Source organism: Stigmatopora nigra, chromosome 11, assembly GCF_051989575.1.
Source record: "Stigmatopora nigra isolate UIUO_SnigA chromosome 11, RoL_Snig_1.1, whole genome shotgun sequence".
Lineage (NCBI taxonomy): Eukaryota > Metazoa > Chordata > Actinopteri > Syngnathiformes > Syngnathidae > Stigmatopora > Stigmatopora nigra.
The window spans coordinates 10,008,990-10,028,339 of record NC_135518.1 but is presented as its reverse complement, the minus strand read 5'-3'; the positions used below and the strand labels follow the sequence as shown (position 1 = coordinate 10,028,339).

Below are 19,350 nucleotides of genomic sequence, written 5' to 3'. Positions count from 1 at the left end.
GGCCATAGCGGAGGAAGGTTCAGAGGAACTCACCACAACCTAATCTAATGGAATCGTCTTCTCATCTTTGGCAAATAGAATTAGAGCTCTTACGGGTTGCATTCTCAGATTTCATTCTCCTTATACTGTTCTCGTCCTTTCGTAGAAGAAGGCTAGATCCAAATCGGCATGCTTTCACATAGCAGCTTCAAACTTTAGCTATAATGCGTTCTAACTGGGAAAGTTTGCTTCCAAGCTTGTCAGCAGAATCGTGTGCATCTATTTATATCACAAAAGGGGGTCACCGTTTCAATGTGGTCTATTTACAAAGTCCAAAATTATAAAAGTGACACGCTCAGGTCCCGGGGCAACTATATCAATTCTCTGTGGGAGATGCGAGTTGAAATAATCAATAGTTGGTTACCATGCTTTTGTACTGACTGTACTGAGGGATTAGTTGTCACAAGCAGTATAAAGTTGAACCGTAATAAATATTTTGACTATGTCATCAATAATTAATAAAATACTCAACCCACTTAAGATCCTAATTCTTTCCGGCAGAAGCCGCAAAGCACACTCACAGACCAGAATAGAGCTCGTTCAAGAGGGTTTAGGTGAAACCTAATACACATTATATTCACCTATGGAAAATAATATGTTGAAAATGGTGATCAATTTGAAAATAAAGTGACAAATGGAGTGTTGTCAATGCAAATTAATCGTTTCATCTTTAGAAAATAACACCAATATAGACTGACTTGATTCTTTATCTACTTTTTTCATCAATCTGGTGAATATTAGAGACCATGTAAAGTACATTTTTGCATGCCATATTTTGCCTTAAGATAAATATAGAATATTTGCGTTGCAGTATAAAGATTGTCGCTGTAATTTGTATCAAAATAGTATACACAAAAGGAAAATACATAGATCAATAACTGTATTTGCCATACATTAGGTACATGTCATCTTTATTCTTTCGGCTTTTCACTTAAACGAGTTAAAGCAGTGTCTTGCATGCAGTATATATATATAAATATATATATACACTACAACCATTGTGTATATTACTAATGGGAGATTTAGGAGTCTGTGTAATCAAATCTGTTTGTTAATAAGGTCAAAGCAATGTATGTATTTATTATTATTTTACATGCAAAACATATTCACCTTTATGTAGTCTTCTCATAACATGGAACAATAGATGTAATTTGCTATATGGAAACAACCAACCCAGTGACAAAAACTATGGAATAAAATGTAAACAAAAGAATAAGATTACACTAAATTTGCAAGGACTTGCGAAGTGTAACCATTAAAAATACTCTTTCACATTGGTCATTTTGATATTAACCATGATAAGGATTGCAAAGCATTCAAACATTTAACACCCGCTTGAATTAAAAGTAGCTCAAACTAAGTATAGCTGTTATAGAAAATTCAAATAAAAGGGAATCTATTTGATTTTGTTCACATTTTAAACAATATTTTGCCAAATTCACAACAATTTTATACTCATTAACTCCCATTTTTCACAAGTCATCCCCTTCTTTCAATCTCCACGGAATATCGCATTCTATGGGTACACGAATGCAGAACTTGGAAAAAGAAATATTATATTTCTATTGTTGTCATATAAAAAGGTTTGTTTTGACTCTTTCTCATTCTTTACTTCTTAGCAGTTGAACATCATAAACCATATTGTTCATGTCTTTGGTAGTGAATGAATTAAAAGAAATGGGGGTTGATTTTCAGCTTCAACTAAAAAAATTGCCTGGAGACAGGGAAGAGGCCATGTTGGAAAATGCTAGCACACAATGAGCCTAAGATAACTGTAATGATGATGCAACAAAACTCAATGTGCAAAGTTTTACTGGCCCAGTGTGACTGATCTGACACTTGACAGGCCAAGAGGTGGACATGTTTTAACACATGACCAAGGCAGTGATTCCAATCACTGAGATTATCAGTTTAATTTGATTTAGTCCGATAAATATTCCTTTCATTTTTATATTAATTAATCCACCCCATCATCCTTTTCAGGCTCCTGATAGATTTTTCTGAGTGAAATTAAACTATAAATATCTAAAAACACTGGCTAGAGGGGAAGTTTCTGTTAACATGTATCCATGTAAATGAATACATTAACAAAAGGCATCATCCAAAGTTGACTGATGCCTTAAATTAAATGTGCAAAGCGAGATTTAACGTTATATTAGATGGTTTACAATTTTGTTGACTCGGTTGTGACAGAATTCAACTTTGGAGGTCCCTCTGTGCTTCCAAAAGCATTTACTCCACCCCAAATGCTATTGCATACCTAATTCTGAGAGGAAAAAAATCATAAACTTGTATCCACACTGAGCTGCAGAAGGTCTGACAATTGTACATTAAAGTGTTCAAGTATTCTAGACACAACTAGCATTAAAGTAATTGTTTCCCCTGAACAAAGCACATATTTAAAACACAAAAAAAGTGTACGAAAAGGCAATTGTGGATTTAAAAAACAAATGACATCACAACAATGCTTTTAAAATAAGCAGGCAATTCAGTGATATAGGTATAATCCAAGACACTTGAAAGTAAAGCATGTACTATGCTGTCCTTTTGAACACTTGAGAAATGTTACCCATCTCCTTTAGTGACAGTCCTAGAAAATGTTTTTTTCTGCTTTCAAAAGGAGCCATGCTTCGATTTTAGACAGCAACCTTCAGGCTCAGGAGCTCAAGTCAGTTTGGCATAGATATCCATATTATGGGAAGGAGTCCAATGCCACTGTAAACATTTTTCTCATTTATCCTTTACAATCTCCTTGAGGCATCTCCGACATTCTTATGCATCATGCTCAGTGCTGTCTTTACATGTGGCATCCTGTTCAGCATTGTCAATTTCCGACGTTTGATAGGTTGACGGCTCTTTGATTTCAGAGCCCGAAACTTCATCGAGTTTGTCCATAAATGGCGCTTCTTTGTCAACTGGTTTTTCATCTTTCAGAACAATATCTTTGGCTTCTTCCAGCATTCTTTCAGCAGCCCGTCTCTTCAAATGCTCTCTGAACAACCTCTGGATGATGACAGCCGATGTATCCTCCTGTCTGCGACGAAGAGTGGTCGTGATGGGTTCATAAGACAATTTGGAAGGGTTGGAGGCCATGAATCTCTCTTCCATTTGTGCCCTTAATATGTCCATCTCTCCGCCCTCACCAAGTACCCGTTTTGTGAAAGCAAAGAGGATGTCCAGGCAGTGGATACGTTCGCCACTCACCAAAGGAAGATCCATAGAGATCAATTCGATCCTGTTGGGCTTGGCTATGCGTAACGGTGGATCCAAGGCATCGGCAAACTCGGATAACTTGTTGTACTCCATGAACTGGGTTGCTCTTGGGTCAAACTTTTCCCAAACCTCATAAAACATTTCAAAATCATCCTCACTTAGGGGGTCGGCGCTCTCCTCCGTGGCTACACCAAAGTTTTCCAGGATGACTGCAATGTACATATTTATTACAATAAGGAAGCAGATGATGATGTAGCTGACAAAGAAGGCAATGCCGACAGAAGGAGACCCACAATCTCCTTTGACAGCACTACCAGGGTGCTCCATGGTACTATCACAGTCGTCTTTGTGTTTGTTAAGAATTGGAGCCAGGAGGCCGTCCCACCCGGCCGAGGTGGTGATCTGAAACAGGCAAATCATGCTGTTGCCAAACGTCTCAAAATTGAAAAGGTCATCGATACCCGATTCCTTCTTTACATATGCAAAGTTTGACATGCCGAAAATGGCGTAGATGAACATGACCAAAAAGAGCAAGAGTCCAATGTTGAACAAGGCAGGCAGTGACATCATCAAGGCAAACAAGAGGGTGCGGATTCCTTTGGCACTTTTAATAAGGCGGAGGACTCGTCCGATTCGAGCCAGGCGGATGACTCGGAACAAAGTGGGTGACACAAAATATTTCTTAATAAGCTCTGAGAGAGACATACCTGAAAAAGAAAGGGAATATTTGTTAGCTGAGCACAAAAACACTTTACTACCGTATTTTCTGAACTATAAGTCACATTTTTTCAGCGTTTGGGTGGACCTGTGACTAATACCAGACTACAGAAAGTCTGTTTTTTTAGGCTGTGGTTATTGGAAAAAAACGTAATGCTTTTTTTAACAGGTGCTTACTCAGCCTGTTGTTTCTTATTTAACTAATTTTACTTGTGCATTATTTAGCTGGTGCCCTTATAGTCCGAAAAATATGGCAATAAGCCCTGAGACTCTATAGTGAGTGTAAAGAGATCGTACCAATAATTGAGAGAACGACGACGATGAAATCAAACACATTCCAGCCATTTGTGAAAAAGTATTGGCGAAGTGCGATCATCTTCACTAAACACTCGCCCGTAAAGACACAAATGAAGACCCCGTTGATCCAGCCGAGAATTTCTTTCTTTTGATCTGACTGGTCATCAGTTTCCACCATCATGGCAACCATGTTAAGCCATATGAGAACCATGATCACAACATCAAATGCTTGTTTGGTAGTCATGTCAAATATGCAGGCTTGAATCTTGTTCTAAAATAGAAGAGACAAAAAATTAAATAAAAGTCATCATGAATATGAAGAAAAGCAGATGCTAAAATTACATACTGATGGTCTGGGAATAGGTTTTTGTGGCTTTTTTGAACCCAGCTTCTTCATGGCGTTATAATATTTCTTCTGTTCTTCAGTCATGAAAATGTCTTGACCTCCAAAGTATAGGGGGATGCAAGGTATGTTAAATCACAGCAAAACTCTGCAATAATGCTGTTTAAAGGTTCCACAGTACAATCAGTACCTGGTCACGAAGGAAAATACTTATCTTTCGTTTTTGTTGGTTAAAGTTGTCAATGATGACACCAATGAAGAGATTGAGGGTGAAGAAGGCACCAAATATGATGAAAACGACAAAATACAGATACATCTTGAGGTTGATCTCATATGCTGGCTGTTCCCCAAGCTAGAATACAAGACAAAACATCCATAGGCTTTCTTAATGATAGATATATGTTGTATATGTATATTTTTATCCAATCTGAGAATCATAATTTATAACTGTTGTCAAAGCTAAATGTACAATGTGATCACCTTGCTTGGGGAGTCTACTGCTGCATACATGATATCCATCCAGCCCTTGAATGTAGCCTGTGTACATGTTCCAGATTAGCCAATTTTTAAAATATCCTTATATAGAGAAAGTGATTTAGTAACTACAACTCACCACTTGCAGCAATGCAAGGTAACCTAGACCAACATTATCAAAGTTGATTTTATGGTTCTTCCATTTAGCCTGGTCTATTCCTAAGGACTCACATACGCTCTTGTTTTGCACTTCGCTGGGCAGGAACCGTACTGAGCTGTTGTCAAGGCAGCGGTAGTACTTTCCTGCGAATAAGTTCACACCCATGATACTGAAGATGAGCCAAAAGATCAGGCACACCAGCAGTACATTGAAGATGGAGGGAATTGCACCCAGCAGAGCATTGACAACCACCTTTAAGAACACCAAATACAACAAATGCAATTGGTATTGTAGCCGTTGTCAAATGTTGTACAATACGCAGTGTGTGTGAGAAGTCTTACCCTCATGCCGTCAAACCTGGAAAGAGCTCTCAAGGGTCTCAAAGCTCGCAGGGTCCTCAAAGACTTAATGGCCCCAAGTTCAGCAAAACCCATTGCATTGGCTACCAGACTGACCAGTGAAACCTGAAATAAAACAAGTGGAAAAAAGAGTCTAGATTGATGCATGCAAACCTATGAATGTAAACAATGTGGTGCTTTTCATTGAATTATTCCACATATTCAAAATCAACTTACAGCAACAATAACGAAGTCAAGCCAACACCAGGCATTTGTGAAATATTTCGCATAGCCATAAGCAACCCACTTGAGTAACATTTCTAAGATGAAGATGTAGGTGAACATTTTGTCTGCATATTCCAGCATTGCTTTAATACTCTTCCTGGTTTCGATGTAGACATCTTCAAAAGCCTAGTTATGAACAAAATAGCAAAGAATACACATTGTAATCATAATTAAACCCGTTGATGTCCTTTAAAGCAATGCCTTTTGTATTTCTCATGATTAAACTCAAACATTTTGCAATTTACTTACTAAAGCACCACTGCTAAGCAAGATCATAAAGATGATGAAGCTTTCAAACCAGTTGTGCTCCACTATTCGGAAACAGGTCTTTCTTATGATCCACCATACTTTCCACCAGCCGACCTGAACATTTACTTGGCAACACTTGAATCTTTGTACACAATCTGAGATGGAACAAATATCAAGCACAACTTTAAATGACTGATAATCTTATCTGCCATTTATCTTTGGACTGATACTCACTGTTTGGAAAGCAGTCATCAGGTTCCATTGATTCCTCTAAGTCAAGGTCTAGAGAGTCTCCATCTTTTTCCCCCAAGTCTACTGTGCTGCCCTCAGATGTGCTGAGTTGGCCATCCTCCTCAATGGTCTAGATGGATTAAGCAAAACAAGCATCCAACATTAGGCTAACATAGAACTGAATCATGATATATGCCAGTCATCTATACAAGGATGACAAGTCCCTAAGGAAATCTAATCATTTCCCTTAAAAAAAAGGCACTTGACGAAAATGTTTTTTTTCCTACTCCGGTTGACTCCCACGTCCTAAAAAGATAAATGACTTGACAGACCTACAGCCTGTCAAAGCTCATGAAATGGACTCAAAAAAAATAAAGTCTTTAAAAATAAGAACTGTGATTTTATATATAATACCAAGGTGTCTTTAATTGGCCAACTAAGTTAGAAACAGTAGAGGATTTATCTCCAGGGAGACTTTTTTTTTTAAACCAATATCTAAAACAAATGTTTTTGTGGTCAAAATTGTATTTGTATCCAGGCAGTGTTGCTCTTTCCTAGCCTTTGCAAAGGGTGTGTCTGCTAAGAAATGGAGCAGTAGAAAAGCTTGAAAGGTTTCCTAGTGAATACTGGAGGAGCCCTCGACTGTCCTGGGACTGGCTAATGCAGTGCGGGGAATGATGGAAGCATGTAACCGTGAGATGCTCTGAGCACTATAGTTAATGTGTTTGTGCCACCAATTAAGCTTTAAATGTACAACTCAAATTAGTCATTTATTTGGGATAAATGTGTTCAAACGAACAGTAAGCAATTCCTCGGGTAATCCCGAAATGCAAAACTATAGTCAGTGTATCTAAATGGCTTACATGCGAGCAAATCTTAATAAATAAAAAGTAACATTAGCAGGGAAAACACAAACACTGGAGAATTAAATTAGGAAGAAAAATATCAGTTGCCTAAAAGGGTTTTGTAGTCTGATTATAGCTCCATTATGATCGTAATGTTACAGTAATGTGCTTTTATAAGCTTTCTTCCTTATTGTGAAGGTAAATATTTTGAGCAAACATACTAAATAAAAAACGGGAATGGTTTTTCCTCTCACGTTCCATCAAAACAAAAACTTTTAGATTAGATAACTTTATTCATCCCGTATTTGGGAAATTTCACTGTCACAGTAGCAAGAGGGTGAGGCTACAGACACAGGAAAATACATTTTAGACATATATAAGATGGAATAAAATCCTGTACCCCCCACCGCCCTGGAATACTGTCTCAAAACTATTCTATAAAGGGCCCGTTTCAGGATCCTTACCACGAGGCATCCTGCTGCATCAGACGAGACACTGCTGAAGTCCTCTGTGTTGAGATTTTCAAAGTCGGACTCCCCCACAGCAATTGGAACATGAACCGTGAAACTGGGGTTGTTGATGAAAGACATTATGGAGTCATCAGTCTTGCTGCATACAATATACTTGTCCCCGCTTTTGTCCACTCCAGTCACATCCCCATTTCCGTTCCTTGGTAGTGCTTTAATGGCGTGGTTGGGGATACCGTTTGGTCCTGATGGTTTTTGGATATCCTCAAGGCATGATGGATCCTCACCCTGGCTTTGTGCATTATTCCCTAGACAGACACTATTACAAGTGCTCTGAATAAGGGATTTGACAAAGGCAATGCCTCTGTGGATCCTTGCAATGGCGATCTGCAAATTGTTTGTGTCGCTGTCGTCATCGTTGGCAGCCAAGTTGTCCGCACTGAATGAACTCAGTAGTAAGGCCAGGAAGAGGTTCAGCACCTATCAGATCATAATATGTATCATAGTATGAGTCTGTGCATATGCTAAAGACCATTTCTACATAGGTTGCATGGTATTATTGTTTGCATCAGTTAGCTTGACATATAAATTCAGATGATTTGGACTCATGAATTGACTACAAGAGATGAAAATGTACCACAAGGTTTCCAATAACCATGACCATCATGTAGACAATGATGCACATGGTTGGGCCAGACACTTCCATGCAGTCCCACATGGTCTCTATCCATTCTCCACAAAGCACTCGGAAGACGATGAGGAATGAATGGAAAAAGTCATTCATGTGCCAGCGAGGTAGATCACATTCGCTGGAGATTTTACACACACAGTCCTTGTAGTTTTTCCCAAACAACTGCATGCCCACTACAGCAAAGATGAAGACGATAATGGCCAGCACTAGGGTCAGGTTTCCCAAAGCCCCCACAGAGTTACCAATTATTTTGATGAGGGTGTTGAGAGTAGGCCATGACTTGGCCAACTTGAATACTCGCAACTGTCAACAGAGAGAGACAAGAATTGAAACACAATTAACAACAATTTCAGACAATGTTGTTTTTGTGAAAACTTACCAATCTAAATGATCTTAAAACAGACATTCCTACAACATTAGATAAACAGAGCTCCATTAAGCTCAAACTGACAATAATTCCATCGAATATATTCCATCCCTCTTGGAAGTAATAGTAAAGATCCATCGCAATTATTTTGAAGACCATTTCAGCTGTGAAGATTCCGGTGAATACCTTTAGAGAAACAGAAAAGCCATCCTTTTATCAAGAAGGTCACACATTTCTAACCAGTCTTTCGTAATTCAGACAAATAATTTGTTGTTTATTGCCTTAATTATGTCTTACTTTTGATATTTAACCATTATTTTTGTCCAAGTTAAAGCTTTCTTTAATTTTTTTGGATTCAAATCTTTAACAAATCTCAGAATTCCCAATAGAATGTCTTCAACTCACCATATTCCCTACAATCAGTGTCCTGGAGAATCCCGGTGACATTGGGGAGTGCTCCATGGCCATGAATAAGGTGTTGAGTACAATGCAAATTGTGATGGCTAAATCAGTAAATGGATCCATCACAATTATTCTGACCACCTTTTTAATCGTCATCCAGAGTGGACAACATTCCCAGATGAGGAAGGAGTTTGCAAAACTGTACCAGCAGGGAGGACACTTCTGACGAGAGTCCTCCAGTTCTGTTGCAAACACAAAAAATATATATTTTTAATAAATGTATTAAAACAGGAAAACTGCATACAAATATCTCTACATTCAATAATTACCTTCCATCGTGCTGGTTATGACACTAGCTACGCTGAAAGTTCTATCCCTGCCTCCTGGCTCCTCAAGGAAATTGGTGCAATCCTGTTTGGTTCCTCCATCGGCATCGATGGTGTCAGCCTGTTGAGAAGGCATTTATTTTATTTATATAGTTCATCTTGAACGTGAAAAATAAAATATGAATTGTGAACATTTTAACAGCCAGGCCATATTGTATTAATACAATCCTTAGACTTCAGTTCAGTTTACATTGAACCATGTTTTTTTTTTTTAGGATATACAAGTTGGCACTGATAAAGATTCAGTTTAAGAAGGGATTTCTGCATCCTTTTGAAATAAAAAAACATGATAAAATGAACTGAAATGCACTGTAATAGAAGAACAAACTATCCAATCATCTAATTTCTTTGACATTTTAAACTAGTGTGGAAAAAGCAGATTTCCCAGCACATATCCACTTGTAATTGTAAAATGACTAAATGTTTAAAAAAAAGTCTGTTTAAATTGTAAAGTTTTACTACAGGCAAAGGATTACAAGCTAAGAATCACTACTGAAGACATGGCAGAGGTGACAGGACTACCCTTTCTTACTTTGTTTCTATTGGAGGTCATATCTACTGTCAGTTTAGGACGAAAGAGCCCCATAGGTGATAACGGGATTGAATCGACACCCATTAAGGAGACTACGCCGTTGCAGTCTACAGTACTCTGCTTCTTCCTACAGGGTGAAAGTAGCGGATGTGGAAAGAAGCTTGACTGGCTGATACTGCTGCCGTGGTGATCACACCCCCGGGGGAAAAACAAAGAGGTTCTTCGACTCCGGTTGTCCTCAAAAATGCTGTTCTCATCATCGGCAAACTCATTTTCTGAGCTGACATCTCGTGATTGGCTTTGGAAACTGAAAATGCTGGTCCTGCTGTTCCGTCTGGATGAGAATGGGGGTCCGTGAATACTCAGAAAGGACTAAGAGAGAAAGATATTCTTCAGTAGTAAAGACGAATACACGGGGAGTGTGAAGAAGAAACAACATTAAGATGATCAATTGAATTGATGACATTTAAGGGACTTTGTGATGAAGAAGATGGCTTATGCGAAGTAAGCATTGAAAACAAAGCAAATTAAATGCCATAGTTGCGATGACTGAAAATCTCAAAGATGGTGTTAATATTGCAGAAGAAGCTGAAAATGGTGAAATGCATTTCAGGGAAAGAAAAATCAAAAAAACTGTCTTTCTAAATTCATCACCAATGACAAGAGTTGAGAAAGAAGATTTGTTTTTGATGATGATGCACCACAAGCACAAAGAAGCGTGCTTGAGTCAATGTAATGAAAAGAACAACACATGTTAGTGAGTAAAGAATGTTAGCATGGGCATGCAATGCATAACAGAAAAGTGCTTGGAAGTGTTTTTAAACAATGTAAGCACTACTTAAACATAACATAAGGTACACTTGCATAATCCAGTCACACGGTAATGAATTTAGCAGTAAATATCCAGGCTCATTTGAAAGTTATCAATACTGAACCACTGCTATTGATCGTGCTGGATCTTTTTTTTAGTTTTGCAAGTTGACCTGATGTTGTACTCTAAACAAAACAACTAACTTTTTAGGAAGGCAATATATTACATTTGTATTTAGAAAAATAATGGAATTAATTCATTTCAAAGTCAACCTTAAACCATAAAATAACCTGCTTAGTAAGAGATAAAACAACACGCCGAGATTAACCACTAAATGGTACTGAACCTGATGAGCTGATGAGCACTTCATTTCATTGTTGAGTAAATTGTCCTCCACAGGGAAGCGATATCGGGCCTTCTTAAGGCTATCTTGAGACTCAGAGTTTGGGACTTTGCCCTCCTCTTTTCTTTTTCTCCGTCTGTTGCATCTCTCTTTGGCACTTTTTGAGCTCAACTTGGAGTTTTCGGAAGAGCTCTCTACAAAACCGGTATTGTCACTGACTTCAGCGTGCTCTGTAGAGGCGACTGCTACAGCCTGGAGTGCAGACAGGCAAATGTCAAACTTAGGAACAGCACACTTGCCATCAATTTGGAAAAGCAATGTCATCTCTGGTAATACAATAACGCATTGCAGTTATTGGATTATATGTTGTGACATTTAACGTAAATACAATGATGGCCTTTAACAAGACCATGGCAAAACAAAACGGTACAAATCATAGTGGTGATATGATTTTCCATGGAAACCTTCACTTTACTTTTCATATCATAATTCAAAGTTATTTGAGTAATAAATCATTACCCAATGTAAATACATTTTTATAAAACACATTTTTTTATGTTTAGACCAACAAAAAATGGGCATCTCAATGTGATTACACAAACACAAAGGCACACACACAATAAAAAACTAACCTGAGCATCTACTTGCTGTTTTTTGAGGCTCTCCATCTTGGCCTGAAACTCCTCCTCCTTCTCCTGTGCCTCTTTAATGGTGGCCTGGCTTTGCTCCTCGTATGCCATTGCCACCACAGCCAATATAAGGTTGATTAGGTAGAAGGAGCCAAGAAATATGACCAGTACAAAAAACACCATGTACGGCTTTCCAGATGCCCGCAGTGTCTTTTGGGAAGCAAAAAAAGACAGTCAAAATTGCACTTCTTGTGAATTTCCAGTCTATATGCACACTACGTATGTATACATAGTGTATATATGTACATATATATATATATAGTAAATTTGTACTATACATATACAGTACATGTGCATACACATCATGTGTTTGTCTGAGCCGCGCCTAGACTATTTTCTATTCACTCTGGTTAAGATACACCTGCCCATCGTGTTGTGCATTTGTTTGAACGACCTCTTCAAAACATTTTTTTTCAAATCTCGTAATGTGAGAAGGCTTTCACAGAGTCAATGGGATTTTTTTTATTTAGACAAACAGAGAGAACAAATATAGCACTTTTATTATAATCTATGAACCATGGACATTTAAAATGAAGCAATATGCTGTGTTTTCAATTTAGGCAAGCAACTTTCTATGTGAGAGGCTTTGGAATTTATTGTATGCTAAAATCTAATTCATTTGAGGTAGACAATAAAAGGTTAAATGTTGGCTCACATCCAACCTGAGCCTCCTAGTGCAGTTGCAATAGTTGGATATTAAATTGAATTGGCCTAAGCAAAATTAAATCAAACATTTGGTAAATATTTCATGATCCTTTTGGTTTCACGTCATACCTGCTGGTACAGGTTTTCCCAAAAATCTTGAGTCATGAGCCTAAAGAGAGAAAGGAAGGCCCACCCAAATGAGTCGAAACTGGTGTAACCATAATCTGGGTTTTTTCCAACTTTGATGCACGAAAAGCCTTCAGGACACTGTCTAAAAAATAAGAAAAAAATGCCATTGGATCCTGCATTGTTCTTATTTATTGATTGTTAGTATTTTTCTCCAACAATATGCTTCCCTCATAATTTAACTATGGATTCAACTTACCCAGCCTCACTAGCATTTCCGCAGAGCAATGGATCCCGTTTACCTGGGAGGTAATAATAATTTTCTGGAGGATAAAAAAATATTAATGTGAATAGCAAGACTAATGCGATTCCAATTCATTCAGTGTGCATACCACAACAAATATATGTATCATGTTTTCTTTGTTGCAGTGCTAATATAGTTGAAGTTTACACCATTATAGATCTTTTTTGGGAAGCTCCCGTCTGATTAAACCAACTTGGCAATGCATAGATGCAGTAATGTAAATAAATAAAAATATAAAAAATAAAATTGAAATACTCACTGTTATCAAGCGAGTACTCAGACCAGTTAAAAGGCTCTTCCTGGACACTGTGAAGTGATCCGTTCATGTAGGTTCCATTAGAAAAGTTACCATTGGTGGCAGAAGTAGTATGTACTGGCATGAACACACACTTTTGCTTTAAATGGCCCATAAACAGTTGCAACCCTATGAGGGCAAAGACGCTCAAGCAGAAGACAGTGAGGATCATCACATCAGCGAGTTTCTTTACCGACTGGAACAGAGCGCCGACAATGGTCTTCAAGCCTACCCAATACAGTGACATTGTTAGGACATGTCATGTAGTCGCCATTGATGCATTTGTACCAATCCTAATCCTAATTCTTATTTGAATAAATCCAAAGTTACCCATTTGTATTGGAAACAAGCAGTTGGAAAAAAAATCTGTACATTTAGTGCAGTTGAGGCAGATTTTCCAACAAATATGTCTTAAAATGATGGTCAAGCATGTTAGAAATAGTAAAGCCCTTACCTGGAATGACTGAAATAGCTTTTAAAGCTCTCAGCACTCTGAATGTGCGAAGAGCTGAGAAACTGCCTAGATTTACAAACTCGGTTACATACCTGCAAGGAAATTACAATGAAAAACGGATAATGTACGGCATGCCATCACTCTTAAACTCACTGTAATTTGGAAACATGTCCTCTAGGTGTTGTTAGTAATTTGAATGATAAGGGCTCCAGAGAAAACATGTTCACTTGAGTGCAAAACATTTTCTGATCAAATACTCACGCCATGACGATGACAGTAAAATCCAGCCAATTCCATGGATCCCTCAGAAAGGTGAACTTCCCTATGCAGAAGCCTCGGGCTAATATTTTAACCAGGGATTCGAAAGTGTAGATTGCAGTAAAAGTGTATCTAATTGAGGAAGAACAAAAATTTAAACAAGTAATTCTTATTTTTTTGTATAATATTTGAGCAAGGAGAGGAGAAACAACATACTCAACAATTTTGGCCCAGTCAGGCGGTCGACTCAGTGTCATAAATACACAGTTGGTGATGATAGTGCACATAATCAGCAAGTTGAACAATGTGCATGCATGTTAAGGAAAAGCCATTGAAATGTTGGCAAAACAACATCCAATCTATCCAGATGGCAGACAATATAATTACAGTAAGAAAGAGGATATGAGTGGACCAAAATCCAAATAGATATTCTTCGGAGAAGGTTGAAGGGGCTCAGGAGGTACAAGGCAGGAGCAGCGTTGAATCGGAAGATGCAATTCCCTTTGTTTATTACTATGAAAGTCTGAGAAACAAATAGACAATCGACCACTCATATCAGGGTTTTGCAGTTATTTTAGGAGCATGCTGTGATGTGATCATTTGAACAAACTCAACAAATTGCTCCACATCTCCTTTTTACTCAGCTCGCCTCTTTTTCTGCTCAACCAAACCAAAAAGAAAAGAGAAACTTACCTTCTGATTACGGTAGTAGGGGTCCAGGTCATCCATAGGTGTAGAGACCATTCCTTTGGGGACCTCCCCATACACCAGCGGGACAGACTTTCCCGCCTCCAAGTCGCAACTAGGTTTGGGTTCATCCTCATCGCTGCGCTTTTTCTTCTCCCCTTTGGGCTTTTTTGCATTCTCCTCGGCGATTCGCTTTTCGATGGCGGCGAGGGAATCGCGACTAAAGCGGCGGAAGCTGTCTGGTCCTGGTGGTACAAGCAGCTGCGCCATCTTTTCATCCTGCACCTTCAGAGTGCACAACTATCTTTCTTCATGAAAAAAAAGCCTGGACAAAGAAGAATGCTATTTCTTTATAGGATAGGAATGCATTTTGAATTACAGTACTACATTGTCAGTGAATGTTTTGTGGGTCAGTTAATTGTCATATTCAATTCTGTTGATAAAACACTATTCCTCCTCGAATCTGACTTTTAGGGGCGGACTGTTCACACTATTTTTAGAGAGGCCCCAAATTGGATCTGGACCTGTTCAGATTGGACAACATATTCAGTGATATACACCAATTGTGAATCATGTTATTTAGTACTCCCTGTAAAGCAAGAAATATTACAGACACAGCAAAATTCCACTAAACACACTAATAATACACACACACACACACTTACATACTGTGAGTACAATTCTTTGTATACATTGCTGATTTAAAATATACACTGGCCCATCAGTAAAATTGTTTACCGAGAAGAAGCATCAGATTTCTGACTCCCCCACCTCTTTGGTAAAATATAGTTGTGCAACTATACCCATAAATGTCAGTCAATACGTTGATGGAGGAAATGCATACCTTTTACATGAATAATCATCCTTAAGTACTAATTTTGACATTGCAAATTCCCAAGATGAAAACGGATGAAACCATGTTACTTTCTACCATAACAGCATCCCGGAAAGGAAAGTTCAGGAATTGATAGACTCAGAAAGTAATGCTTCAGCTTTGGCGCCATCATATTTTCATATTAGTGTAAGTGAATGTGATTGATTATTTTTATGAATTCTTAATAGATTTGACCATTTGGAATGAATTATAATCCAAGAAAAAAATCCCATTTCTCTACAAAATATGTATCGACAGAAAATAATTTGATTAGTCTATTGAATATAATGCCAAGCACATACAGAAATCAAATGTCAGCTTGCAATCCTCTATTTAATTATCTGCTTCAAAAGAAAAAGACGACATGTCCATAACCAAAAAGTGAATGCATGCTTGCCAGTCTTTGGCAACTTGACAAAAACTGTGGTCCCAAGTCATTTTTTTCTGTCACACAAACAACACTGTAGGCCAACACCCTACTGCATGAGTAAAAAAGACGCAATCAGCTAAAGTGGTCACTCCTGTCACAGCCAACTCACCCGACACGACTCTCGTGAGTCCACCCCACACACTCTTCCCCTGTAGCCCATGACAAATCATGACCAACTCTAGACACTGTCATATAAATCACCCAAAATATAAATCCCTTAGATTTAAAGGCAGCTATAAAAGCTTAAATCACACTCCTGCAAATGACAGAGTTGCAGTTAGCCCACCTTAGTTCTCAGTGGCTCATATTTAAACTCAGGCTTCCTTCATTCATTTTCCATACCGCTTATCCTCACTGGGGTCACTGTTAGTACTCCTATGCATGGGACACCCTAGCCAATCAGAGGGCGCCAGACGGACAACTTGTCAATCTTGGGGGAAAAAGTATCAGAATCCAAATTAGATATAACTCCCTCTTGAGGCATTTTATGATCAAAATAATTTATAAATAAACTATCACCTAGGAAAACATGAAATACCAGTTGTTGATAAAAGTGCTGAATGAAATACTATAAAGTTCAGTGTTCGTTTTTGTTCTTTGTCAGCAACTAAATGAGAGGTGGTGGTGTCAGGTTTCCATAAATGATCAATATGAGGATTACAAATTAATTTGTTACAGTAAAGCTTGGTTGATCTTTAAGAAAATGCTTGATCCAAAGTGTTGGGTTTGTTGGAATGGCTCACATAAGTAGCATATGGTAACATTTTTATCAGGATCCAATTTACTAGTCAAGAGAAAGCCGAATTTGACTCACATTTTGCACCTGATTATATTCTTGGATTTGAAATGGCTATGTTTAAATCAGAAAAATTAAGAGCTTTCATTCTGTTATTCAATCAGTGTATTGCCTCTGCAAGCCAAAATCCAGAGCTCTCATGTCTAAATTCTAAGCAAGGGAGGTAAAATTAGACCTCATTATATCCCCCTCTTTTCTGTAGATAAAATTAAGATTGGACATGACTATGATGGATCATAGGTGAGACTTCCCTCCCTTACCAGCATGAAAAGATTCATCCTACTAATAGGCTTGACTCCCGTGATGTGTGAGGGAGCCCATTGCTCTATTAAATATGAATGCACTTCAGACTGCGATGCTTTGCCACTGAGAGCTTTTGCCTTTGGTTTAATAGTGTAATAGTATACTTCCACATTTTGCATTGCGAAGCAAGAAATCAATCACAAACGAAGCTGGTCAATCAACCCCCCACAGCACTGGATTTTGTGCATGTGTGACATAATCGTAGAAGTGTGGTGTTGCCTGAAAACTTCCACAATGTCTTTGTGGGGATAGTTTATTATTTTTTTAAACTGGATCGCTGAGGATTAAAATAATACTGAATTATATTCTGGTTTCCTGGTCTTTTCCTTATTATTAATGCAATTAGAAATCAGAGTGGGACTAAGCAGTATATGGAATGAATAGATGTACCGACTATGTTGTTGTGGGAACCAATCAGGCATTAAGCCTTATCAAAATGTTCAAGAATGAGAAGAAAAAAAGAATAGGTTAACCTTGATGGGATTTCAACCCAATCAGGTCATCATTCATCCACTATCAACTGTATATTTTCCACTTGAAATATCCTCTGACACTTTGAACCTTCAAATAGAGCCACTCCACTTTATCGGCAACCTGTCGCCGTCTCCGACTTGACCGAGCATCATTGTACGTTCAACTTTCACCGGGATGGCAAAACACAGTCCTTCACTTGACCTTGGATCTCTTATCCTAACTATCGCCCTGGTAAAATTCCAAAGCCTGTTAGGGAACTTAAAACAACTGTTGATTTATTTATTTTAAAACAAATGATATATTTGAATCCTGAATTAAATCATAAAGTGGATGATTAGAAGTATTTTGAACACCCTCTAGTGCAAAGTAAGAACAATGGGAATCACTGATGAATATCACTTCTGCCTATGTCAACATGGGAAGATTACTGTTGACAGAACACACATCAAACTAATTACATTAAATTAATATAAGGGTAGTCTCTGGACCTTTTGACTGTAGTGTGTTAAAGTTTGTGTGTGTGTGTATTAGTGTTGGTTTAAGGATGGGGGTGTAATGCCATGATAGGTTCGCTTTATCTATTTTTATATTTGCAGTTTACGTGATTGAATATAGATTGCAAAGGATTCACAAATCACTGTACTCATTTTAAATTTGTCACGGATGACTTCAATTAGAATTGTGGATTGGATTAGATAACTTTGGCCTACTAGTAACTTGCTAGATGTTGACTTGTCATTTAATTTGAGCTTTCCAAGGACTAACTGGCTGGTGAGTACTACGGCCCTGATAGTAAATACATGCAAAGCCCAACCCTTAGAAGGTGGACATATAAAACAATATGCTTTTTTATGACAAAACCCGTACAGGGTGATCACAGTATTGAATTTGTAATCTCCTATGGGACTACTCTTAAGTGCTCTCCACCAGTGATTTTCCTCTTTGCAGACAACACAATTAAGATGTTCCTCATTTAGGGCGTTGGCGACGAAGAGCCGCCAACACAGTTCCCTACACGTAGACATTTGACGTGCGAGCGTCCATAGGCAACGGTGCTCACAGATGTCTACAGTCTGGCAAGAAGGCAAACAGGACAGTCTCTAATTGACAGCAATCTAATAAGGCTGTTGACAGCCATGCAAACAGGAAGTGCTCTGAGCTGGACTGTGGCCTCACAACTGCTGCCATGCCCATTTACAATGCCAGTGAAGAATGTCCTTATTAGTGATCATTTGTTACTTTCATCCCATTCAAAGCCAGCAAATATTGGCATTAAAAAGAAGGGAACCATTTATTTAATGATATATTTACTCAAGAATATTTGAATGAATTTGACGGTGTACGTGCATATGAACATTATAAAAAAATACAAATACAATTGAGGAATTGTAAAAGTAAAAAAACAACTTTACATAGATATATTTAATTACACATATTGTGCAGTACTTACCATTAGTTTTCCATCATCTCCAGTTGACCGACACACTAGAAACATCCAATATATAACTTCAGAGAGCTGCCTCCCCGCCCCAAAAGGGAGAAAAGTAGTTGTTAAAAGAAACTAATTTGTCCGTGTGAGTGGTAGGTAGAGAGCTTGCCTCTAATGACTTCATGAAAAAAAAAGAAAGAAAAAAAAAAAGAAAAAAAGGGAGCTCGCCAGAGAGAGCCTCTCATCCGCCCTTCGTGCGACTGTCTGACTGGTGGACCTCAGCTTCCTGGGTACCAGAAGAGGGCAGAGACACAGTCAACTCTCCTCTTGCCGGGTTCAACTTGATTACTGAGTGAAATTGATCGGGATGTTTGGCCATGTTTAGATGTAATTTAA

At 38.2% G+C, this 19,350-nt stretch overlaps 1 protein-coding gene across 6 annotated transcripts; it reads right to left on the bottom strand.

Moving 5' to 3' along the window:
* Positions 1 to 909: 909 nt before the first annotated feature.
* On the bottom strand, positions 910 to 19,198 carry scn1laa (sodium channel, voltage-gated, type I-like, alpha). 6 transcript variants are annotated; one of them, XM_077728723.1, is made up of 27 exons: positions 18,976 to 19,198; positions 14,655 to 14,973; positions 14,367 to 14,484; positions 14,178 to 14,268; positions 13,965 to 14,093; positions 13,704 to 13,795; positions 13,214 to 13,477; positions 12,910 to 12,973; positions 12,654 to 12,795; positions 11,823 to 12,029; positions 11,194 to 11,442; positions 10,037 to 10,408; positions 9,448 to 9,565; positions 9,122 to 9,360; positions 8,729 to 8,902; positions 8,296 to 8,652; positions 7,656 to 8,138; positions 6,350 to 6,476; positions 6,116 to 6,270; positions 5,819 to 5,992; positions 5,585 to 5,707; positions 5,223 to 5,495; positions 5,090 to 5,146; positions 4,824 to 4,961; positions 4,613 to 4,717; positions 4,267 to 4,537; positions 910 to 3,959 (listed from the first exon to the last, which is right to left on the bottom strand). In XM_077728723.1, exons 2-27 carry the CDS (start codon positions 14,916 to 14,918, stop codon positions 2,812 to 2,814), a joined length of 5,934 nt encoding a protein of 1,977 aa, XP_077584849.1. In that variant the 5' UTR covers positions 14,919 to 14,973; positions 18,976 to 19,198; the 3' UTR covers positions 910 to 2,811. The 6 variants fall into 6 exon arrangements, with proteins under 6 accessions (XP_077584849.1, XP_077584847.1, XP_077584848.1 ...); XM_077728721.1 differs by lacking the exon at positions 10,037 to 10,408 and having other exon boundaries at positions 8,296 to 8,522; positions 8,592 to 8,652; XM_077728718.1 differs by lacking the exon at positions 10,037 to 10,408 and having other exon boundaries at positions 911 to 3,959.
* Between the last annotated feature and the right edge of the window lie 152 nt (positions 19,199 to 19,350).

Bases quoted from the DNA above. Each gene is read 5' to 3' on its own strand.
- scn1laa (XM_077728723.1), bottom strand. From the start codon at position 14,918: ATGGCGCAGCTGCTTGTACCACCAGGACCAGACAGCTTCCGCCGCTTT. The intron at 4,538-4,612 runs GTATGTAATTTT...CTTCTATTTTAG, and splicing joins AACCTATTCCCAGACCATCA to AACAAGATTCAAGCCTGCAT. The intron at 3,960-4,266 runs GTACGATCTCTT...TTTCTTTTTCAG, and splicing joins CGTCGTTCTCTCAATTATTG to GTATGTCTCTCTCAGAGCTT.